This window comes from Podarcis gaigeae, assembly GCF_964106915.1.
Source record: "Podarcis gaigeae genome assembly, chromosome: 15".
In the NCBI taxonomy this organism is placed as follows: Eukaryota; Metazoa; Chordata; class Lepidosauria; order Squamata; family Lacertidae; genus Podarcis; species Podarcis gaigeae.
In genome coordinates this window covers 38,652,714-38,677,825 of record NC_139692.1, presented here as the reverse complement: position 1 = coordinate 38,677,825, position 25,112 = coordinate 38,652,714, and the positions used below count along the sequence as shown (strand labels likewise).

Here is a 25,112-nt window from a genome sequence, read left to right as displayed (position 1 = left end):
GTGGCAGAGTGCCGGCACCAGCAGTTGACAAGGTGGGGCACTGACCCAAGGGCCACAGGGGCTTGAAAGGGCATCTCACCAGCCCAACCTGGCTCCACTGCTGTTCACCAAATGTGCACGCTCTCTCTCTCCCCCACTCCCTCTCTCTTTTAGCAGCAAGCTCATTTCTGAATAAGGGCTCAGCTCACCCATGGTGGCTGCCCTAGCTGTGTCTGAGTAGGAGTATAAATCTACAGGCTGGGGCATTGCATTTGAGTAACTTCAAGATGGCAGGTGGCCACAATGGAAAGGAGCCAAGCTTAGCTCCCATTCAAAAGCGCTCCTACCTGCCACTGCTTTGGCACGCCTGGGGACAGGCAGTGAGCATGTGGCCCCATGCCAAATGCCAAGGGCCCCCCAAAGTCTGACACTGGTTGTACTCAGATGGTATTTTGAGAAGCCTCACAGGGTGGCTTTGGTGCAAGAGCAAGGATAGGAATTAAAATATTTTATTTATGAGAAAGAAGCTTAGGAAGGGGAAGCCTGCCGGGCCGCTGCCTTAGGTTTCTCGCATAAATCAGCAAACTCCACTCTTCCTGATACAGATTAAAGCTCAAGAGCTTCCTGTTGACTAAGCACAAGTCTCAAACCTGCATGGTCATTGTTCCAGGAGGCATCTGAGAGCCGTAATTCATTCCAATCATGCCCTGCATGTTGGGCTGCATGACTGACACCATCGAGAAGCCTTGCTGTTGCATGGGAATCATACCTACACCAAGGCATGAAAGGTTTGGTTAGGATTCCCTGTTAGATCTAAATTTTATTAATCCACAACTACAAGCATAATTATCTGGGCCAAGGCAGGCCACCGTCTGACCCAAAAATTATTTCAATATTATTAATCAACTGATTATTTTGCTTGATTATTTAATGTCTAAACCGCTTAATATATTTAAAGAAAATATCTAAGCAGTGTACATAAAAACTGAAAACAACAACAAATTAAACAAAATATTACAAAAATACAGCTACATATAAAAATGTTACATTAATACAAAGTGATATGAATACTAATTCATTTTCCTTTGGACACACCCTCCCTCTCAGCCTCTGGGTTCTCTTTTTTTTTAAAGATATTTATTAAAGATTTTCTTAATACAATAGAAAAAACAAACAAAATAACATATAATTTTACAATAACCATATTTTCTTCACTTCTTTGGACTTCCTCGCATCTCTCGTTCCTGCGTTCCAAATTTTTTGAGCTTTACCCAGCAATTTATCACCTTGTTTCAATTCTTATATTATAATTTTCCAATATTGTATCTCTAGTTTTAGATAATTTTACCCAAACCTTAAAAGTTTAATTTTAGCATAATATTTATCCAAAATTTATCTTTTCTTATATTTTCATTTATCTTCATATTCCTTTTAACTAGCCTAATGGTGCCATATTGCTAATAATCTTACATCTTTCTTAACACTCATACAATTTACAATATTTTTGTAAATAGTCCTTAAATTTCTTCCAGTCCTCCTCCACAGCCTCTTCTCCCAGGTCTCGGATTCTGCCAGTCATTTCTGCTAGCTCCCCTCTCAGCCTCTGGGTTCTCACAAAACAAACTCTCAGCTCGCCCACAAAAGTCTCAGAACGAGAAGAGTTCCTAGAAAGAGCGGGTAGCACCCTGGTCTCTCAACTCTTTTTATGGGCAAACCCAGGTTGGATGGTACTTCCTCAGGCTGCTTACAGCTGCGCTCCCACACCCAGTTCCAGGTACAGTAGGTTTGTTGAGTTTCTGAGGGGGTCCAGAGGGTGGGGAAGGGGGCCCCCCTACATTCACAGCTCTTTCTTCCCCCACTGTCTCATCCTCCTCCTTTACTGTCCCAGGGCAGGGCTTGGTTAAGGGGTTGGGGGTGGGCTGCAAGATCACATACTCCTTCTGGGGATGGCTCCATATTTAGGGGGGAGGCTCTGGACACAGTGCCTTCCAGCAGGTCCCCTTCTTCTGCCACCGGACCCAACATATGGTGGCTGTGGGTAGCTCCAATCAATGCCAGGTTGCTGGGGCTAGCTGCCATTTTTAATTTCACACATTCCCCTTGAGGCAGGGTCGTTCTTGGCACATTGTGGGAAAGTGGAGCGGCAGGCAGACCCAAGCCGCCCAGGTCAGGTATCAGAAGTGGGATCTGCCCAAAGTCTGCCAGGCAAGGATGCCATCCCGGGATCCCTTCCTCCAGCCCTTCCCCTCTCTGCAAGTCTTAGTCACGATTAAGGGCTGCATCATTACAAGCCTTGATAATGGTTAATCTAACTGGGGATTCCATTAGGAAGAGCTCTGAAGCCAAATAATTAGAATTGACCTTGGTCAATGGCAGCACCGGCACATTCCTTAAGAACAGTTAACACCTCTGGGGAAAGCACCTGAAATGTAACTCTGATTTAAGAGACGTATCTGCACCAGTCCTGCATTGTCAGGTGTCCTGGCATCTCCCCAAGGAAGCCTTGGAGCTCCACATCTATGGAAGAGGAACCCAAAGATTTTCTTTACCCTAAGTTTCAACACCCTCATCTTGAGCATCACATATAGGGAAGAGTCAGATCTTAAAACAACAACAACAACAACAACAACAACTCTGAGAGATATATTTAACACTTGCAGTTTTGAACCTCATTCAGTTCTAGCAAAGAGTCCTCCAGATGGTGTCGATTTCCCATCAGCCCCAGTCGGCTTGGGCCCAACCAATCAGGGATGATGGGAACTGGAGTCCAAGAACATCTTGGAAGGCCGCAGGTTCCCCTTTCCTAATAATATACTTTGCCTTCCCCTCCCATTAAAGTTTGAACTTTTACGTACCCTGAGGACCAAGACCACCCGCAACAGGAAACATGAAGCTGAAACAGAAAGTGGTGAAAATCGTGAGTCTTCCATTTTGAGTAATAGCGCAAGCACTAATGCAAAACATTGCCTCAACTGTTTGGGGGTCAAGTTGGTAAATGAATTGTGGCTGGCGGCTCTCTCCTGTGCTGGAGCTGTCTGCAAACAGAGCAGTTTAGTGGAATTTCCTTACTGTCCATCAGGCACAATCCAGATTCGAAGCTGGGTTTCGTTCTCATTTCCGCATTCATATGTTCTATGAAAAGCAGTTTGTTTTACTGTTTCATTCCATAAAATGGAATTAGAGTAAAGAACTTTTAAAACAATAATAAAAGCATTTTACTCTCATTATGTTTTATGGAACAGAACAGTAAAACAAGAGTCAAGAGTTAGTCAAGAGGGCCGGAAGCAAGTTTTGCGATTGTGGTTTGAATTTTGAAATTGTGAAATGAATTGTTCGTTAGCAGTTTTTACTTCACAGGATCAGCTTGGAGTTCTGTAAGACATCCCAATATGTGTGTGTGTGTGGGGAACCACTGCCTCACAGTAAAGGCGTCCAGGGGACCAGCCCTTGCAAACCATGGTGCTCTTCAACAGGAAGGCGTCCTCTTCAAGTAGCCCCCCAGGTCTCTCTCTGTGGCCCTTGGGAACCACCCTAAGCTCCTTCGCAAACATCCCTCTGCACCCCACAGCCCTCACCAGTCCTGCTTTGCACTCTCCTTGAGTGTTTTGCTTGGCTGGAAGGTGTCCTTGAACTCTGATAATGCTTCTGATAATGCTCTGATAGTGTCTGGACGCAAGACAGAACTAGCCTACTATACTAAAGTAAGATTCACATTCATTGCTCCGCTCACGTTTGCATCTGGCTCTGTCCACCCCTGGCATGCGGCCCCCAGAAGGTTGCTCAGAATGGAGTGTGGCCCTCCATCTGAAAGCACTTAACTACCTCTGTGTTAAAGTCCCAGGATAGTCTCTCCTGCCCTTAAAAACCAGCAGGTGCACACTGCTAAGAACAAAAGAATGAGGGCATTTGATGAACGCTTGCATTAATCATAAGGAACCCGCCACTGAGGTCAACATGCCCAATTTCAACCTACTACTTGCTCAAACTGGTGCTAATTCAAACCTACATGCCACGTTTAAACTCCTCTGCGGGAGTCACACATCTGCATCAGCGCTCCACACGCACGACCCCCCCCAATCCTTCTGTGTCAGGATCCTACCGCGAAAGAGGAGGGAGGGAGAGAAGGGGCAAAACCATGACTTGATCTGAGGGGCTCGTTGCCATTCCAGACAGCAAGCAAAGAAAGGCCGAATCATTAAACATGCATGGCTTTCCAGAGAAGCAGTGACTTATTTATAAGCAGCTACAAAGGAGAAAACACACTCCTGCTAATTAGAGTCAAAGAGAAAAGAAGACACAAGACCAACATTTTCTCTGATGCTAAATCAGGAAGGGCCGTAACTCAGCGGAGGAACATTTGTTTGGCATGCAGAAGCTTCCAGATTCAATCCCTGGCATCTCAAGGTAGGGCTGGGAGGAATCGCTGCCCAAAACCCTGGAGTGCCACTGCCAGTCAGTGTGGACAATGCTGAGATAGATGGACCAACGGTCTGACTTAGCAGAGGGCAGCATCCTACCTTTGCTTATTTATAAAATATATTTATATACCGCCAGTGTGCCAGGCACATTTTGCACCTGGCTTTCAACCACTTTCGACCATCTAGGGATCATTGGATCTGGACTGTTTTCACACACTAATATCCCAACCTGTAGAATTCTATTAGTTCTATTTTATCTGCACCATCAGAATGAATTCTCAAGTCCACACATTCAACTGGAAGAGATACACCAGTAGCTCTGGTAAGAAGAAGAAATATAAACTTGAGTGGGTATAAACCCAACATTCTCTAAAGCCAACAGAACCTTTTACTTGTTCACCTACACATAACTGCCTGTCCCAGGGCAAGTTGAACTCCCAAAGGAATGTTTGTAGGCTCCAAGAATTATGCCTCTTTGAAGTTGGTGGAATTTTAAGCAGCCTAGCCACGCACAGCACAGCAGCCATATTCTCTCTGGGAGAGTGGCTAACCGATATTGGGACTGCAATCCAAACCCTCAATCCACCAAGCTGGTTTAAAAACAAAAAATAAATAAAACTGGGAAGAGGGATGGACTGATAAAGCACTCTCAGCATCTCAACCTTCCACTTGCTTTACATGAATCCTGCTCAAGTGCTGCACCAACCATACCCCATAACAAGAAAACACTTAGCCTATACCCAGCACACTTTTATCAATTAGATAAAGCCATACACTTATGTAAATAAAAACAGAGAAGTATCTACCCCAATGAGCTATCTAAAATAGTTAATGGGGAAGGTGGACAGGAATGTCATACCTTTATAACATGTACTTTAACCTCTTTTCAAGGAATATTGGTAGCAGAGGGGCTTGGGTTTGACTGAGCGCCGGCACAGGAGATGTAGCTGTGATTCCTGCATGGCAGGAGGTTGGACTAGATGACCCCTGGGGTCCCTTCCAATTCTATGATTCTAAAATCACTCGCCCCTTTCCTCAAAGTTAGTATTTGCCCCGTAGGGAAAAAATACTGGCAGCCATAAGATACCTAAATGTTTTGCTCCATGGGGCAAAAAGCAGTTTTACAACACAACTTTTAACAGGGAAATGGCTCCAGGGTCAGAAGAAAGGGTTAGATTCTCCCTTACCCAGCACTCCAGTTATGACTGAAATTGCTCAGCCACTGCTATTAATAACTTTTAAAAACAATGGTAGCCCCTGATCGCGGCTGAGGATGCAACTCAATTTGACATGGGAACTTCAAGTCTAACCTATCTCATATGGTTGTTGTTCAGGTGGGGGGTGGAGGTAGGAAGCATACCCTGCGGGAAGAGATAAACTAATGTATAAGTAAGTGACATTACTGTGCTATGGGTTCCTAAACATCCATTAAAATTACACAGGAGGGAAAAAGAATTATTAATAGAAAAAGGACTCCAGAAGACCTATACCCTGTCCTAAAACAAACCCAAGTTCTGTTCCTCCACCTTGAAATTAAACAAAAGTTTTTTAAAAAATAAATTAAGAATTGAAATAATAAATTCCCGAAACCCAACCTTGAGCATTCCTCCCCCACTTTAAAAAAGTGGATAGTGGAATTCTGTACTTGTTATCCAAAAATGTAAACTTTTTTTAAAAAATGGACTCCTCACCCATTCTCTCTCTTTCTCAGTTTTATATAATTGATGGGGAGAGAGAACCTATTCTTCTCATCTATCTTTAATTTACTAAGGGGAGGAATCTCACATTTTCTCTCTCTCTAATTCTCTCTTTCTAATTTAATAATAAATAAACTGATGAATGTTAAATACCTAATAGACAGATATCTGCCCAATCTTTACATTCAGCCAGAAAGGCAACAATGAACACATGATGTTCACCTTACTTCTAGAAGAAATAGGACACTCACAGGGTAAGCCTAACCATGTCTCCTTAGAAGTAAGTTCTACTGAATTCTGTGGGGCTTACCCCCAGATAAATGAGATTAGTATTTCAATGTGTCTTGCAGCACCTATTGATTAATTAATTAAATTTCCGCACCGTCCTTCATCCTAAATTATGGGACCCCTGACCTAGTATTATTAACCAGAAGCCTCAATATTTTGTTTTGAGTACCTGCTTAGAGACTCTGTGGAGCTCAGACAACTGGTTAGCAACCATTCACTGACCGTATGTTAAATACTGGGTGTTAAATACTTTTAATGCTGTTATGTTAATGATTACCAACCGGATATACGTAAGCCCATATAAAACACATTCTTAGGTATCCATCAGAATGGCTTTACAGTATTTTAAGACGGCGAAAGATCCACCCGCTCCAACCATTATCCATAAATATCTGAGAGAGAAAGCAGATTAAGTACACACACATTATGTATACTGTATGCTGTTGTATACTATGTGTGTGTTGCCTATGCTGAGTAAGACTCCACCCAATCAATCACATTTAAAGCATCTGAAAGAAAATATTTAAGATAACATAGGAAAGTAGCTAACATACAGGCTGCGCATTGCCACTTGGCCTATACGTGCAAATACTAATATCTATAGCCTGTGCACTATATAGATAGATACACACATATATAAACGCACTCATTTGGATGGAAGGGCGGGCTCTAAATTGAAGTAACCATGATGTACGTGTTAGGTATGATGTGGGTGCCTATCTTCTCCTTCCTCCTATGTATTCTCCTATATATTTAGGTTTAATTGGTGCGGGGTGGGGAATATCCCCTCCCCAAAGGCTTTAAAAGTCGCTCCAGGGATCCTTGAATAATCCGAGATGCCAAAGTCACCTGAGAAGCAGCGCGCCTCCCTTCCCGCCTCCCCTCCGGCCGCGGGATCCCCTCCTACCTGGCAGGCCCGGGGCTTCCTCCGGCGCCACCTGCTGCTCCCGGAGGCGGCCCGGCGGCGCCCGGCAGAGAAGCGGCGGCGGCCGGGGAGGTGCTGAGGGAACCGCCGCCGCCGGCTCCCTGGCCCGGCCGCAGCGCCATCTTGCTGCCCGGCGACTGAGGCAGGAGCCCGAAGCAGGGCCTCCCTCTCGGGCTCCTGTCAGCTGGGCCGCCGCCGCCGCCACTTCCGGGGCAGAGCCTCCTCGCCTCGCCCCCGCCAGGCCCGGCCCACCGGCTGGGCAGCGCCCGCCTTGAGGGGCGGGAAGGAGCGGGGTCTAGCCGCCCTCTTCTCTCTCCCCCCACAAAGTGGGGAAGTGAGGGGTCTTGTGAGGCGTAGGGAGAGTCACCCTATAGGCAGGGGTGGGTGGTCGCTCTAGGTGCCCTCTAGGTGTGGGTCAGGATGGAGGCTGCTCATCCTAGAGGTCTCTCCATCCCCACCCGCTCTGCTTTACCAATAATTAGATTTTATTACTAGTCTTTTCATTATCATTATTATTACCTGTTTCCGTTTGCCAAAGCTGTCCTGAGTCTCTCCCCCCCCCCTCTCCTGGGGGGCGGAGAAAGGAGAGGTATAAATAAATATAATACTTTTTAACTGCCTTCTCGCCACAGTCACCTCAAGGCACACACAGTAAAAATAAGTTTTAACACATGCAAAAAAAAAGCCCTGACAATACATTGAAGAGTCAGAAAGATGTATGCGTGTGTTTTTTTCTAGCTGTAGACCTAAAGCTCTTTGTAATCTATATAAAGATTAGAGATCTAACAACTATAAAGATTTAACAAGATGGGTATATAGTTCTCAGATTCCTATATGTATTAATCTCTATTAAATATACAATTTTGACAGCTCATATACAGATCTAAATGAGCAAGTATAGATAGATAGATAGATAGATAGATAGATTCTTTATTGTCATTACACAAGTGCAACATTGCACAAGTGCAACGAAATTGGATGCCATCCCTTAAAAACAACAAAAGCAACACAACAACAACAACCAAACAAACCACATTCCAGCCACACCCACACCCACACCCATCAAACTCCCAGGTCACACTATCGAGTTACTGCATTTAAGAAGGCCACAGCTCTTGGATAGAAACTATTTTTCAGTCTATTTGTCCTTGACTTGATGTTTCTGTATCTCCTGCCAGAAGGCAGTAGTACAAACAGACTGTGTCCCGGGTGAGATGCATCCTGCAGGATATTGTTTGCTTTCCTAAGACAACGGGAACCGTACAGTTCTTCCAAAGATGGGAGGGGATGACCAATAATCCTTTGGGCTGTGGTTATGACCTTCTGGAGCACCTTCCTCTTCCTAGCTGTACAGCTGGAGAACCAGGCACAAATACAGTATGTGAGAATGCTCTCTATGGAGCCTCGGTAGAAGGACACCAGCAGTCTCTCACTCAGATTGTTCTTCTTTAAAAGTCTGAGGAAATAAATTCTCTGCTGGGCCTTCTTCACCAGAGCAGTGGTATTTGCGCTCCAAGTCATGCCCTGATCGATAGTCACTCCCAAAAACCTGAATTCCGCCACCCTCTCCACCCGTTCCCCGTTGATATACAAGGGCTGAATGTCCGCCTTTTTTTTCCTGTAATCCACCACCAATTCCTTGGTCTTAGTCGTATTAAGAGCCAGATTGTTCTCTCCACACCAAGCACAAAGCCGCTCCACCTCGTCCCGATAGGCGGACTCATCCCCTCCTGAAATGAGCCCCACCACCGTAGTGTCATCAGCAAACTTGATGATTTTGTTGCTGGAATAAATGGCTGTACAATCATACGTATAGAGAGTATAGAGCAGGGGACTCAACACACAACCCTGTGGTGAGCCGGTGTTAAGGCTAAGGGCTGTGGACATATGTGACCCTACCCTAACCCTCTGAGAACGTTCTGACAAAAAGTCCAAAACCCAGAGACAGGTGGAGTTGGAGAGTCCAATCGCCTCTAGCTTGGACACCAGTCTATGGGGGAGGATAGTGTTAAAAGCAGAGCTAAAATCCACAAACAGCAGCCTCACATAACTCCCCGGCTGCTCCAGATGGAACAGAGCAGCATGGAGAGTAGTAGTGATAGCGTCTTCCGTGGATCTATTTGCCCTGTATGCAAACTGGTAGTTGTCAAAAGTTGATGGAAGACAGGAAATAATGTGACGGCGCACCAGTTTCTCAAAACACAGATTTCTCAATATATTGCATGTTTTTTCCCCTGAGGTGTATCTAACGAGGCCTTAAAATAGATCCATTCAGATCAACAGACATGACCAACATTTTATGTGGACTATTGTATGACTTAGGTGGATAAAACCCCATTATTAAATTCATAAAAGAAATAGATGCTGAATTTTTAATAATAGGTGTGTGTGCCTGCAGAGGTGTTTCTCCTTTTGCTACCCATTTCTGAGCCTTTGGAAAGATACTGGTAAAATATATATTTCTAGAATGGAGAAGGAAAGCATTCTTAGCAGTGTAGGGCAGGCCAAAAAGGTTCCATACCTCTGCTCTATAGAGACATCTCTTTCGTTATGGTGTATCTTTTCCTTTGAACAGCTTAACCCAAAAAATTGCAACAAAAAAATGAAGAAATATTTAGGAACATAAGACGCAAGGCATAGCGAAACCATTTGGAGGCAGTTTATTGGGAAGACTTACAGATTTTATGGCCGATGAACCTGTGTAAAGCATGTAAATTTGTGCAAGAAGAACACACTCTTGGGTATTTCCATCCACAGATATTTTACTGTGGATTTAAAATTCACTTTCCTGTGTGTTATAAATTTGCAGCATCAAGCCTGCAACGACTGTGTCTTACACCTTATAGCAGCTACAGAACCTAATACTGTATAGCAAGCAGGAATGGGGAACCTGTGGTCCTCCAGATGCTGCTGGAGTACATGGGAGTTGGAAACCCAACATCTGGAGGGATCCACAGGCTCCCTATCCCTGCTTTATTTGCTAGACTGGGGTACAAGAGAAAGCAATCTGAAGGCATAAGTGGCAGGGCACCCCTTCGGCCCTCCTGCCTTCCTTTACTGACATGGGAAGTCCCCCTCAGCACCCAGGGATGCAAGAACGTTTATCATCAAGTGAAGGAAGATGAGCCACTTCTGCCATTGCACTGTCGTCCTTGAAGCCTGGCAAAAAAATGTCACAGCACAGGATGGCCTGACCCCCCAACAATGGCAGGAAAGGGCTTGCTTTCTGCCAAAAAAATAACAGAGAGAGGCAAAATAATATAAAAGAATCTCTTTGTTCCATCAGTGGTCCGTGTGGCTTCCCAGATTCCTACAAATAACATAGCAGCCCTGCTTATTTTCAGCAATCCTTCAAAGCGCTGCATCAGTTTTCTGGAACAGTCTGTGCCTGAGAATTCTCGGTTTTGGCTTCTTTGGAATCTTTCTTCACTCCTTTCTGAGTGATTCTCCTAAAAGGGAAAAAAGTACCTTCATGTAACCAACTTTAATAACAATCATCAGGCTCTCATAGCAGTCTACTAGCTGTCAACAAAGCAGATTGTGTAGAGTGGGGCCTACAGTTGTAGAGTGCGCTCTGCGCATGAAGATCCCAGGTTCAAATCCAGCTAAAAAGGGGCCTTGGGTTTTGCCAGGTAGAACGGGCAATGCTAGGCTAGATAGACTGATGGTTGTGTTCAGTCTAAGGTAATTTCTTATCTTCAATATTTCACTTCTGGCAGAGTTTAATACAGAGCAGGTGCTTATGTAACTTGAGTATAAATATGAGCTACAGAGAACTGAAGCACTGTGCCTAGCTGCTAATAAACAAAGAAGCTGGCATGGGAAAGCCTATTTAAAGGGTTTTGGTTTTTTTTAAAGCTAAGTAGAAAGGTGTGAATGTTAAAAGCAGTCTTAAAAGCAGACTTGAGGATTTATGTGAAAAGCACTAATTTGGACGAAGGGTTCACACGCCAGGAAAAGGGCACTTTCTGGGCTCCATTTGGTTCCCGTGTTGCCCAAATGTTCAGCGGGCAGAACTGTGTGGATGAGATTTGGCAGAACTGGCAGATGCTCTCCAGGCTTTCAGATAAAGTACATTCTCAGTCCTATCTGGAGATGCCAGTGATTGAAGGTGGCACCTTCTGCATGCAAAGCAGATGCTCTACCACTGAGCTACATAGGAATGTATGAAGCTGCTTTCCAGAATTGTCTACTCTGGCTGGCAGTGGCCCTCCAGAGTCTCAGGATGGAATATCTTTCTCTGTCTCCTGCAACCTGATCCTGTTAACTGGAGATGCTGCTGAAATATGGTTCCTCCCCAAAGTGGTTCTACCTTCTCTCACACTGAAGCTCAGATCTGAAGACACCTCCTCCTCTCTCTGTGTTTTCTTCCCAATTCTACATTCCACTGAATGTTACTGAAACACCCTTCTTATGCAGCAACAACAACAACAACAAATGTTGGTAACTGCTCTTGGTCACTGACATGGAGCTTGCAAGAATCAGCTTTGCAAAGTCTCTTTCTCTCTGCCTTGATGGTGGTAGAGGAGAAAAGAACAGTAGGAGACTGTGTGGGAGCCAGATTTTGGAAGTGCTGTTTTTAAGCCTGAATCCCTTTTGAACACCAGAAGGCCATGCTCTCTCCAGCTAACTCAGGAGCAGAATCGAATTTCAGGGTAAAAAACTCACACCACCATCTCCAATCCAGTCAATGTAAGATCACATTGAGTGAAGGACAGGTGGACAGTACATAAGAGAGACATGGGTTAAGATGTTTGAGAGACTCTTGGCTTGTGCATTAACCCTGAAATTAAGCCATAATCAACAGCAGTTTGGGTATACGTGAGCATCCCCACTGTCAGAACGGGGCCCAGATGCCTCCCCACCTCCAAGAAATCTGAAGGGCTCTCCTCTCAAGGTCAAACACAGATCCCCTCTCTATGAGCAGCTGGTTGGTTACCATTCATTGAGATGCCCGGCAGGTTGGTGGCTTCAATCCAGTTGTGCACAGATGTTAAGGAGAAAATATCCTGAACTAGGAGGACAAAACAGCCCATCCATGCTCTGCTCATTCATCAAAAGATCCACAGGGACAAATCACTGTTGAAATTCTGTCCCTTGATTGCAAACTCTTCAACACAGAAATGTTGTATAACTTTGACAGGCATGTAGCAGTGGCTGATAGCAGTGGTAGTTCTAAACATTTGGAGGGCACCAGGTTGGGGAGCAGTGGTGTGGGCAATACTGAAGTAGATGGGACCCACTAGGTATTAAGGCCCCATGTACACAATACATCTAAAGCATTAGGATAACACTTTCAGCAGTCATGGCTTCCCACAAAGAATCCTGAGAACTGTAGTTTGTTAAGGGTGCTAGAACTTCCTTCATATACCCAATAAATAAGCTACAATTCTCAGAGTTGTTTTAGCCACTAATCTCTCTTCCCAGGGAACTCTGGGCATTGTAGCTCTGGGAGGAGAACAGATACATGAATGGTCTGATTCTGCTTCGTTTACCTGGATAAACAGAACTGGGAATAACATTTCTCACACTCTTTTCCTCTGTCCTGTAGCACTGGTTAAGTGAAATTACACCTCCTTCCCCACCCCTCTAAAAGCTTTTAACAAGTAAAATTCAGCTTACTTTTTTCTCTTCGCTTTCTGGCGTAAGAACTGGGGAGATGTAAGAATGTGTTCCCTTTCCAAAGGCTTCTTAATCAACTTCTTCTTTTGCTTGCTGAAAATGACATTGGGGCAAGGGGAGAGGGGGAAAGTAAAGGCTTTCAGGAGAGCAGAAAACCCCACAACCAGCTGAAGGTGGTTCACATAGAGCACAGGCAGGCAGCTTAAGGTCCTTGCCACCCTTCTGTACTGCCCCTGCCTGGGGGGCTCAAAGCCACTCCCGCTGCCTAATTCTCAACCACTACCAAACACTTCTACCTTCCCTCATTCCACTCTGACCATCACACTCTTGCTCCCCTCCGCCCACCAAACTGCTCAACCTCCTACTGCATTTCCTCCTGATGTGTGTGTGAGAGAGAACAAGTGAAAGAATAAGCATGTCACCTCAGGCCAAAGGCTTCACTGTGCATGCAGTTCACAGCCAAGAGCCAAAGAGCATCAGCTGCAGTACCATGTCCCTGAACCAGCCATCCAAGATCACTAGGACCAGAGCAGCCACAAGTGACCAGAGCCCAACAGGTGTGGACAAAAAAAATAAAAATGAGGGGGCAGGGTGAGGACTGGTAGAGAGGAGAAACAGAACTACTCCTGGAGCTCTTCCACCATCGTTCTCCTATTTGGCTCGATCAAAATGCTCACTTACCTTTGAAGCTTGTGGAAATGTTTTATGTAGTCTGGCACAGGACAGCCAGCTCGCTGAATGACACTGGCGATACTGTAAGGAAAGAAAATGAGGGATGGCAGGGGTGCAGGGAGAGAGGAGAGAGTCAATAATTCTCTGCCAAGTTTGTTTCAGTCAGAGGAGCAAGAGCACCACTGTAGAAAAACTTGATCTGGCAAAAGTTGATATTTGCTATAGGTTACTGGGCCTCCAAATATCCCCAGAGTCAGCCCCCCACTATGTAAATACACCAACCTCTTAGGAAGAAACTATAAGGGAAGGGTCATGGCTCAGTGGCTTTCATACAGAGGGTCCCAGGTTCAATCCTGGCATCTCCAAGAAGGGCTGGGAAAGATGTCTTGTCTGAAATTGGAGCCCCTGCCAATCAGTGTAGATACTATTAAGCTAGGCAGAGAAATGGTTTAAATCAGTAAGAGGTAGCTTCCTAAGTCACTCTTGGGTTCAAAGGCACAGGAAAAGGGCACTTGACCACCCCCACAGTTGAAAGATGAAAAGAGGCTTTGGCAGAGGGGGCCCCCTGCCATTTATGATGAGTTTTGCTACAAGATTATCCTCATTCCAAGTCAAGAGTAGGAGGCGAGAGCTGCTAAAGAGCTCCACCCAATGCCTATGTAATTGCTCACAATGGGGGAAGAGCCCTTCACCAGCGAAGGAGCAGGCAGAACCAGTCAATGCTGCAGGCTCTTCAGCCCTTACTATTAAAAAAGCAAAAGAAAACGAGTCGCCAACCAGGGACCAAAATCGCAACAGAAACAAGCAAGCGGCAAAAAGTCACAGCAGCAGCAGTGAGCAAGGGAGGTACCTTCGCAGTAATGGCTTGTCGTCTTCAGTGAAGAAGGTGATTGCTTTTCCAGTGTGCCCTGCTCTTCCTGTGCGGCCTGTGGAGGAGGAAAGGAACATATAAGCAAATCTACCTTTTGAGCACATGCCAGCATAGAATAAACATTATAAAGGGGGTTCAACTCCCAGCAGCCCAAGCCAACATGACTGAGAACCCTTTAGGTGTCACTCAGGGGCCCAAGATTCAGCAAGCATTGCTTGCACACTTTCAAGAGTATCGCTCCAGCTGAGAAAACAACAGACTTATTCTTCTCATATCTATGTATCTATCTATCTATCTATCTATCTATCTATCTATCTATCTATGTTTTTAACTGCAAGACACCAAAGACTGATTGTCCGGACCCCACCTGTGCAAGGTATGTCTTGTGCTATTGTTCTCCCCATAAGGTGAGCCCTGTGGGATCAGGCCAAAGGCCCATCTGCTCCAACACCTGATCTCACAGTGGCCAACCAGATGCCTCTTCTGGAAAGCCCAGAAGGAGGACCTCCCAACCTCTAGTGGGAGTGGACAGAAGTCTGAAATAACCAAGAGCCGTGTGATGGAAATGCGCAGCCCACACTCACCGATCCGGTGGATGTATTCCACAGCGCTACTCGGGAAGTCAAAATTAATAACCATGTTCACTCCTTTGAAGTCGATGCCTCTTGCCAACAGAGCAGTACAGATAAGGACCCAGATCTTCCCCGCTCTGAAACTGTGGACGACACTGTCTCTCTAGGGGAAACAGAAAGGCGTATTGGTGGTTTTTCCCCCCTTCAGCTTCACAAAAGCCACAATTACACTGCGGCTTCTATAACTCCAAGCTGGCAACACAGAATTGCTCTAGTTGCATCAGTTCCTGGGTGTGGGTTCCTTCCCTGACACCTGCTTCTAAACATGTCAAGGAAAACGGAGGAACAACCTAGCGGCTCAGACTTCAGCAGCGTTTCTCCTACCTGCTGTTGGGTCCTGTCTGCGTGAATGACGTCCACGTTGATGCCTTCATAAATGAGCTCGTGGAAAAGCTCTTTTGCCCGTTCAATGGACTGGACAAACACCAAGACAGGTGGTGTGAAGCCCTGCAAAGAGAAAGAGGGAAGGAGGGGGTGAAAGAAAGCTTGGTGGCTGATCACGTGCGAAAAGGGCCTGGTAGCATTATTGAGATAGTCAGCCATGATCAGCCTTCCCAACCCTGGTGGCTGCCACTGTTTTGGGCGATGGCTCCAATTGGCCTCTGCCAGCACAACCTTCACAAAGATACCCAGCAAAAATAGCCTACGTATTTCTGTGCCATGGAGTTTGCAATCAAAGCACAGAATGTGAACGGTGATTAAACCCTGTGGTATCTTAGCCATATGAGGAGTGCACAGGTGGGCTGCTTCATTCTCTTTCTCCCTGGGCTTCCCCAGTCAGCATACCTGTGCTGGCGAGGGATGATGGGATTTGGAGTCTGAAACATTTGGAGGTCCAAAGGTTGGGGGAAGTCTGATCACAAAAGTCAGGAGACCCAGACCCAGGGGTAGCAGGCACCAAAGAACTTGTGCCACGAAGCCCTATCTATGTTTAATTGGAAGCCCCACTTGTCCCAATGGATTGCACTGGATGTTAGTCAAACTGGGAAGTGCAGTTTGTTAAGAGCACTGAGAGCTGTTGGGAGAACACTATTCCCTTTGGACAGCTGCAATCCCTAGTTTTCTAGGAAGGAGGACTGGCCGCCAAACTACCCTGGGAAACAACCTTTTTCACAAGGCCCCTCATCGCTAGCAGTTTCCCCGTCTCCGATCCAACGAACAAGAGCTCCTGATCCACTGTCTCAGCCGCAGCATTCCTGAAATCAAAGAACAGGTAGACACTGTCAAGGCTTGAAGATGGACTGGGATTAAAGTTACCTCAAAAGGAATCGTCGGAGTGAGAAAACTACCAGCAGAATGGGTGTTAACCAAAGGTGGGGCTGAGGGCCATATGGTGGGCAGGGCCAGAAAACATCTTTTCCTCCAGAAGGCTAGTTTTCACACACACACTCGCAAGCCCTTCTCTGTCGTCTATCCAGACAAGCAAAAGGTACTATCAGTTCAATGACGCATTCCCAGCCAGGCAAAATCACTGAAGGATGGTGCAAAGCAGGGCTGGTAAGGGGTGTGGCCTAAGGAGAGCTCTGAGGGCCAGACAGAGACCTGGAGGGCCACATTTGATGCTTAGGCCCCAAGTTCCCCACCAGCCCGCTGCAAGCTTTTTGCAGATGAGAAAACTTCGGAAACACAGAACACTTTATACTAGCTTGCAGCCAAGGCTCCCAGATTGATGGGGCTCAGTGAACAGAGTTCTTTCCTTTCCTTAAAACTGTCACAGGATGAGGGAGACCTCAGCACAGGTGACTTATTTAGAGCAGTTCTGCTCCATCCACGCAACCCCAAGAAAGAAAGAAAGCACTCTTCACACTTCCTCCTCTCTCACCCACCCAGTCCTGTGTAAAGAACAGCACTGGACTTTTTGCAACCTGGGGGGTTTGCAGTATGAGCTGAGAGACAGCTTTAAGTACTCCTTCTTAATTCCACAGTTAATGCACAGTACTCCTTAACACACTTTCCGGCCAACCCTAAAACTTGGCAAGGCAACACCAAAAAGTCAGAGGTCCCTAAAGTTTCCACTATGTGCTGAAGAGGCAAGCAGACTGTTCAGGCTAAAACCGCTTGTCTCTGTAAAAAGTACGCAATGACAGTGAATGGAACGAATCAGGTCCCAGAAGGGGAAGACAGCAGGCAAAGGGACTTTTCAAGTGTCCTCTTCCTTCATGACAGCCTTAAGGCAAAAATACTCAAATGCTCCACAAAGCTCAAGGAAGTGTGACAAAAATCAACCAGCTTCTCTAGCTAGAAACAGGAATGTGAGAACATTGAGAGAGAGAGAAAGGGGCAACGCTCAATCTTCCACACTTGCCTTGCTCCAATAGAGACAGACACTATGTTGTCTAGGTTGAGTTTGCACCATTGCTCTACATCGTGGGCGAAGGTTGCACTGAACATGGCTCTCTTGACAATGTGGGAGGTGCACGCCAGGAAGATGGTGGCAAGCTGGTCTCGGAAGCCCGTCTTCCCATCTTCAAATAACTTATCCGACTCGTCCACCACCAGCCACTCAACCCTAGGGCAAAGCAGAAGACGGACATTTGCAGTTTAGAGGGGAGAAAGATGTACAAGTCTTACACAGCCAGTAGGATCAGACACAGGGCACACCCTTTCCCAGATGGCCTTGCTAAGAATGAATCCTTGAAGTGGTTTCACCCCTGGCTAGTATTAAAGTGAGGTATATAAACTTACATTTACAGTCCACTTTTTCTCCAAGGAGCTCAGGGTGGTGCCAGAGGCTGGACTCAGAAATTTTAGTGCATGTGTCAAACATGCTGGTAGACTCAAGGAACTTATTTTAAATGAGAGCTCTGTTTTTTTACCTGGTCAAATCTATTGCTGGAGGGTCTTGTTTCAGAAGATAGACAAGTCTGTTCGGAGTAGTCACCAGAATATCTATGGGGGGGGGGGGGGAGAGATACACACAATTAGCCAGGCAGGGCAATGGAATAGGGAGTGGATTGGAATCTGTGAACTCCAGTTTATGTCCAAGTTACCAAATTTCTGAGATGACTTTGGCCCAAACTTTTTCACAGCCTCAGCAGCTTTATGGATCATGTGTATTCTGAAGCCGATACCTTCTGACAGCTTAAGCAGCTCTCGGTGTGTCTAAAACATAAAGGAATAATCATTTATTTTTTTAAATGAACATGAATGCCATTTTTTTTAAAAAGAACCCAATTATCTTCACATTCAGAGTTATGTTCAAGAGCAGAATAATAATAACAACAACAACAATAAACAGCAATGACAGACTGAAGGGCCCATATTTCAGCACAGATCCAAGGTTCAATCCAGCTTTTCCAACTCAAAAAACAAGATCAAGTAGCAGGTGATGGGAAAGGCTTCTGCCAGAGACCCAGAATGGGCTGATGGCAATCAGAGTAGATAATACTGGGCTAGATAGACAAATATACTGGAAGTCAGAACTATCACTGGTATCAGATGCAGCTTTACAAATTTATGCTTGAGCTTGCTTTTTCCTCCTCCCTGCTATTCCTTTTTTCCTTGGATGACATGTCTTTTAAAATTGTAAGCCTGAGTTTTTGAAAGTTGCTCTGAGAGCCCTTTCTTTGTCTAAACGGTGGCGTATAAATGTGTAATGTAAATAAGTACAAGCTACCCCCCAACCCCAAGTAAAGTGGGTAGTCAGGGGCTAGAAAGACAGATATATGACCATTTAAAGCAACTCACTGTTCTCACCTATTAGTCAACATCTTACTTACTGCCCACTATTCCTTTGGGAAAGCTTACATGACGAATGTACCACATGGGTGAAGCACTTCCCTGTTTAGCTTTCACAACCTGACAGCAAGCATTAAATGCACCGTCAAATCCAATTTAGGGCAAAAATACAATATAATACAATAACATAGACATACCTGATTGGCAAGCTCCCGCGTAGGGGATATTATCAGTGCTCTGAAACCTTTATTCATAGGTTGTTTCAGGTGTGCTAAAACAGGAACGCCGAAAGCCAATGTTTTCCCTGAACCAGTGGGGGCACAGGCTAGAAGTTCGCGACCCTGGTGGGGTGGAGGAGAAAAGGGAATGAGCCAAGGCTGGGTTAGGCAGCTGGTACAGCGCTGAAAGCCACAATGGATGAAAAATGCACCACAGAAATGTTCAGTTCTCCCTGTCATTGATAGTATATAATATGCACAAAAAGGACTTTGGATAATAATTCAATTTGAGTTCATAACACCGTCCCCCCTCCATCTTGCTGGTGGAGAAGTTAAACAAGGATAACTTAAGGAACATCACAGACTAGATCACCGTTTCACCTCAAAGTGAAAAATTAAACCAAGGACGCACATGGAGCATGACAGGAATAGCCTGCATCTGAATCGGTGTGGGAGTCTGGAACCCTGCAGCTTCAATGTTCTGCATGATCTTCTGGTGGACGTTGTATTCCTTTGCAAGTTGCTCAAACGTAGCAATAGGTTCCGGAAGATCTGTTCCCTGAATATAGATCTTGTGCTTATTTCTGAAGTGATTTACCTAGAAAATTCCAAGATGTACATGCTACATTAAAGTGGAAGTCATTATTTTTAAAAAATTTAAAAAGAAACCCCACATCTACATACTTTGGTTGCCAGTCTTAAGACTGCACTAAAGCACACCATTTTTGACATGTAAACTTTCAGCTCGGGGGGAGGAGGGGAGACCTAAACATGACCTGCAATTATAAAATGCCAGTAACTAATACAACTTTTGAAAATACAAGCTCATTACTGCAGCAGTCTTAGGGTCCCTTAGGATGCACACTTGAAGTTCACTTGCACAAAACTTTTTTGAACACACTTTTAGAAACGTGACATCTCACCTGCTAGAAATCAATCCCTGCTATCGTATGTTCTGAGATGAAATGATAGCCAGGATCCCTTGATCGTGCTCTTAACTCGTGCTAACCTTCAAATTCAACCCTCAATCATTTAAGTTGGAGATTAAAGCACATGCCATTTTTTCAGCAGACTTTATTTTTAATTAATTGGTTTCATCAGCACCCCACCTATCCCCTCCAAGGAACTCAAGGTGGTACACCCTGTTTTCCTCCCTGTTTCATTCTCACAACAACCCTGTGAGGTAGGTTAGACTGACAGAAAGAAGGCAACAGACCCAAGGTCACCCCAGAGCGTTTCACGGCTATCACTTGCTACTACTTCCAAATTGCTTGCAGGTAGCACACTAAAGAGAACCAACTCACCTTTTCTTGTCTAGCTTGTTCCAGTTTTGCTGCAGGGGGCTCCTTCTCCCCCTTGCTCCTTGGAACGCTAAGCTTTGCTTCCAAAGTGGACATCCACAATATCCCCTCATTTTCAGCACCAAGATTTGTGGGGGCTGCCTCTGAAAGTTTCAAGAACATCCATGTATATAAACCAGAATGAAAAGATGAAAACTAAATTGCCATTGTCATTTATAAGCTGCATTTTACCCAAATAAATCTGCGTTCAAAGTGGTTCACAAAAAAATCAAAATGTAAATAATAATTAGGTTAATGAAAGGTAGGTCATCCCTCCCACCTGTCAAAGTGGGGCAGTTTGGCAAAGCAGCACCAAGAAAGGTTGAACCCTGCCCACTCCTGGCCTATCAGATGATTGACAGGCAGGTTTGGTTTTGGGGAAGTGGCCTTGCGGACCAAACTTTTTATATTATGTTGGAAGCTACCAAAAGTGGCTGGGGCAATGCAGTCAGATGAGTGGGGTACAAATAATAAAATTATTATTAGTAGTATTACTGTTAGTGCAACACAAGTCAGCACTACACCGACTCCTCCAAGCTACCTATTACAATAAAGGCACAACTCAGTACAGGTAAGCCCAGTGTACATCACAAGTAAAACAGGAGATCAAGATCCAAGAAGAATATACAATCATCTTCTGAACCCAGCAAGAAAACATTATAAGCCACCAGAAGACCAGCGTTGTTCATTATACCTATGTTCTGTTGTGCTGTTTTTTAAGAAAATGTCCCTAAATTTGCTTGGAGTATATATGTGGAAGGCAACTCAGAGATTAATCATACTGCTCCCACAACTGTGTACAAATGAGTTCATATCACTTGACAACTGCCCATGCTTCCTGGATGCCTCGTTAATTTAACAGAAATAAAAAGAATGCATTCTTTTTAAAATGAACTGCCCACTCATTTACCTTGAGCCTTTTTCTTTTTGCCCCTCCCTTCCATGCTTTGCCCATCTCCTTTTCTCTTCTCTGCAGCCCTCGCCTTGCCCTCCAATCTGGGTTCATTTCCTTTATTTTCAGGTTGTGATTCCAATGCTTCAGCTTGAGGTTCACAAAGACAATTTCCTCCTCCGCCATTATCGAAAGGATTGGGTGGTTTTTTGCTCGGGTTAGCAAAGAAGTCAAGCTCTCCCAGAATCTCCGATGCTCCGGCTTCTTTATCCTTAGTTCTGATCACCTGAAATGAAACAGATCCACAACATCCCTGTGATTTAGAGTTCTTGTTTCCCCAGGGAGAACCAGGTACCAAGAACCCTGCCTGGTCACAAAGCCAGCCAGGGCTCAAAAAACTTCATTTGCCATGCAGAGGACTTTCGAATAGAGAACACATCATTTCACCCCGCCGTAAAATAAATGGTGCTTCACCCCAGCTCCATTATGCCACTGCTTTGCAAGAATAAAATGTGCAGGGTGATAAAAAAATACTTCCAAAGGCATAGCTGTGTGCGTCTCTTGGGATAAAAACAATCAAAGCACCTGGTGACATCTTAAAGACCACTGTGGAGTAAGACAGGGTGGGGCAACCTCAAGCCCATAGACCAAAAATGGCCCTTTGTGCCTCTCTATCTGACATTCAGAAGACTCCCCAGGCCATACCCTTCGTGAGCTATACTTTACTGCCTCCTTGAGTGTTTTTGGCTGGCTGGAGACAAATGGCAGTTGCTTCCGGGGTGGGGGGGGGGGGAGGGAGAGAGAGAGAGAGAGAGAGAGAGAGAGAGAGAGAGAGAGAGGTGTAGAAACTGGTTTATCCAGTGCTTTTTTCTGGGGGGATGCAGGGGTATGCATACCCCTAAACATTTTGTGAATCTTTGTACTTTTGCCCATTTACTGTATTTATTTTTCCCGATTTGATCTATAAAATGGTCATTTTCTTGAGTCAAAATGAGAGTACCCCTAAACACTTTTTAAAGAAAAAAAAACCACTGGGTTTAAACATACACTTGGTTGCCATTTACTTCCATTTACCCCACCTATTTTCTTCTTCTGGCCCTGCCCACTACTGTCATGTGGCCCCCAGAAGGTTGACAAGAAGCAAAATGCGGCCGTCTGGTGGGAAGCAAGTTCCCCACTCCTGGCAAAAGCTCTCAGACCACTTTTGTCAGGGGCATGAAAATTAAACTGTCCGTAAATGAGAACGAGAGAATAAGACTGAGGCAATAATAATAATAATAATAATAATAATAATAATAATAATAAATAAAGGAACCAAAGGCTCCTGGGGGCGAACAGAGCGCATTTCCCGTGGTACTAAGCCCAACCGCGAAAGTGAAGCCCCAGGGATGGGGCTTCCAGGCAGGGGAAGGACTGCTGTCTTTTTGCCCCCCCCCCCCTTTTACCTTGAATCGCTCCGCGTCTCTCCTGAAGCGCTTCACATCGAACTTGGCGCCGGCTCCGAGCTTTCGGAAGAGCTCGTGCGAATCCATGCTTCCCGACAGGCACCGCGCGGCCCGGAAGGAAGTGCCCGCGTTGCTCGGCAACGGGGGACTCGGAGACCGGGCGGGAGGGAGCGAACCCGGAAGAAGAAACGGAAGTAAGGCGGAGCGGTTCCGGTCGTAGAACCATAGAGAGAGGGTAAGGAAGGTAGAGAGTCGCTTTTCTCTTTAAGGTTATAGAGATACGGGAGGAGAAGAATGAGCTACGTTCCGGTTTCCATATGACGTCCTCACTTTGACTATATAAGCTCCGTTTGTGGTTTGGCATCTATCTGCACGCCTCGGGAGACGACGGAAGCGTGCGCCTTCCGGGGGTAAAGTCAAACCGCTGGCAAGTTACAGCACCTGCTTTGGCTTCAGAGACAAAGTCTATAAGCGCCAGTAAAGTCAATAGAACTTACTTCTGAGTGGGGTTTTATAGAATAGAATAGACTTAATTACAGAATAGACTTAATTTCCAGGTAAGTAGCCACTGGACTGCAGTCTTCAGTTATCATCAAAATATTTGAACAAGTTTTTTTTTAAAAGCAATAAAATTACATTTCTAATAATATAAGAAAAATTAGACCCCAAAAGATCTATGATATACAGTGTTACAGTTCTTTGCATGGGTTCCCGGAAGTGTATTTATAGGTCCATAAGTGACTTTCTCTCTTTGGCGTCAGGCTGAGCCTCAGAGTTCCTCGCCGCCTCGCGCGAGGAAGCCTTGGCTGCTCTTCCAGTGGCCACCGCTTGAGGGCATCCGAGGCACGCAGTGGGGACCAGCTCCTTCAGCTGCTTCGCACAACTGGCTGCCTCTGCTTTTAAGTTCTGTGGGGCTTTTGAAACGGGGGGGGGGGGGTTCATTGTTCATTGTTTGTGCTTGTTACTGTGGCGTGCATTTTTGTGTTTTTATATTGCAAACTGCCCTATGATGGATGAAGGGCGGAATAGAATTTTTAATAGACATCTAAGTGGGGTTGGGTGTTCAGACTTAAAGGTAAAGGGACCCCTGACTGTTAGGTCCAGTCGTGGCCGACTCTGGGGTTGTGGCGCTCATCTCGCTTTATTGGCCGAGGAAGCTGGCGTACAGCTTCCGGGTCATGTGGCCAGCATGACTAAGCTGCTTCTAGTGAACCAGAGCAGCGCATGGAAACACCGTTTACCTTCCCGCCGGAGCGGTACCTATTTATCTACTTGCACTTTGACGTGCTTTCGATCTGCAGCCTTACTTATCCATATTAATGAGCCGGATTCATTTATAAAATACTTCACGTTTCCAGGTTCACCATCAATATCATTATCTACATATATGTTAGTCGCTTTTTGCAGAAAAAAAGATCTCCAAGGAGCTTTCAACTTATTTAAGAGCGTAGGTAAAAATACATATTATTATAAAAGCGCATGAACACAATAACACATTATTATTTTAAAATATGCACCATAACCTCACAAAACAGCAGCTTTGGTAACACAATGAATAGCAAAAACATCATTGTACTCTGTACAAAGCTTGTGGTTGGTTGGTTGGTTTACAAAATTTGCCTAAATTGCTTTACACTGAGTAGCACAATTATTATTGTTATTATTATGTTTTGGATTTATTTGTATTTTACTCTGGAAGTTTTATTCAGAGGGGGGAAGCCACCCTAGAAGTAAGATTCCCTTTTCCCTCCCAAGCCAAGCGTGCATGCTCAAATCTCAGCCCACCCCAGTCACCAACCTTGTTACCTATGGCAGGTCAGTAATGGATGCAGACCGAATGCAAGCATGGATTATTATCACCGTTGTGTCATTTGTGCAAAATTCACTGCCATCCACTGGGATTCTTTTTACTGCTTTGTGGGGTCCTAATAACATTACTGCTGTGCTCTGTCTTTTTGTGTGGTTCCCCACTAAGCCAACAACGCAACCTTCGTTGGTGTTTCTTCAGCAGTCATTGCAAGTAACAAACCAGACAATCCCAATTTGAAGCATTGTGTTCCTATTTATTACAGACAGAGCTCCCCAAATCCGGACACTCTATTAAGAGGGTGTGGAAAGTAGATTATGAATGGAAGGACACCCCCCCACACTTTTTTTGGGGGGGGGGAAACAGCTGACGATGAGGGAATATTCCGGGATTCCCTTCCTCTCTTTGTCCCGCTGAATAGATTTTATTGGTTGAGTGATGGATCCTCCCTGCGCTTCTGAAATGATTTATAGATCTTTGTTACACAAATGCCCCTTCTCTTCTTCCTTACCCCTCACAACGGCCATTAGTCACCGCCGTCTAAATGAAGATCAGGCAAGTGAGAGCCAGCTAATGACCCTAGCAGAATTCGTTTGGAGTGTCCTTTCTTTGTTTCCTGTATAAAGAA

The 25,112-nt window shown here is 45.2% G+C and overlaps 2 protein-coding genes across 9 annotated transcripts in view; both read right to left on the bottom strand.

Moving 5' to 3' along the window:
- The window catches only part of SYNRG (synergin gamma), a 56,092-nt gene extending 48,570 nt beyond the window's left edge, over positions 1-7,522 (bottom strand). For all 7 annotated transcript variants that reach the window (XM_083714317.1, XM_083714318.1, XM_083714320.1 and 4 more), the window contains exons 1-3: positions 7,290-7,522; positions 2,835-2,872; positions 630-748 (exon numbers count right to left, since the gene is read on the bottom strand). In XM_083714317.1, the coding sequence (XP_083570443.1) occupies positions 630-748; positions 2,835-2,872; positions 7,290-7,429 (297 nt within the window). In that variant the 5' untranslated portion in view covers positions 7,430-7,522. The remainder of the gene's footprint in view (positions 1-629; positions 749-2,834; positions 2,873-7,289) is intronic.
- Positions 7,523-9,952: 2,430 nt separating this feature from the next.
- DDX52 (DExD-box helicase 52) lies at positions 9,953-22,818 on the bottom strand. Of its 2 annotated transcripts, XR_014558503.1 has the most exons (16): positions 22,678-22,818; positions 21,251-21,518; positions 20,305-20,444; positions 19,413-19,598; positions 18,980-19,123; positions 18,095-18,206; positions 17,921-17,993; positions 17,410-17,613; positions 16,210-16,300; positions 15,429-15,551; positions 15,057-15,207; positions 14,452-14,527; positions 13,611-13,682; positions 12,930-13,022; positions 10,092-10,756; positions 9,953-10,041 (listed from the first exon to the last, which is right to left on the bottom strand). XR_014558503.1 is itself a non-coding variant. In XM_083715336.1 (15 exons), exons 1-15 carry the CDS (start codon positions 22,762-22,764, stop codon positions 10,672-10,674), a joined length of 1,905 nt encoding a protein of 634 aa, XP_083571462.1. In that variant the 5' UTR covers positions 22,765-22,818; the 3' UTR covers positions 9,953-10,671. The 2 variants fall into 2 exon arrangements, 1 of the variants encoding a protein (XP_083571462.1); XM_083715336.1 differs by having other exon boundaries at positions 9,953-10,756.
- Between the last annotated feature and the right edge of the window lie 2,294 nt (positions 22,819-25,112).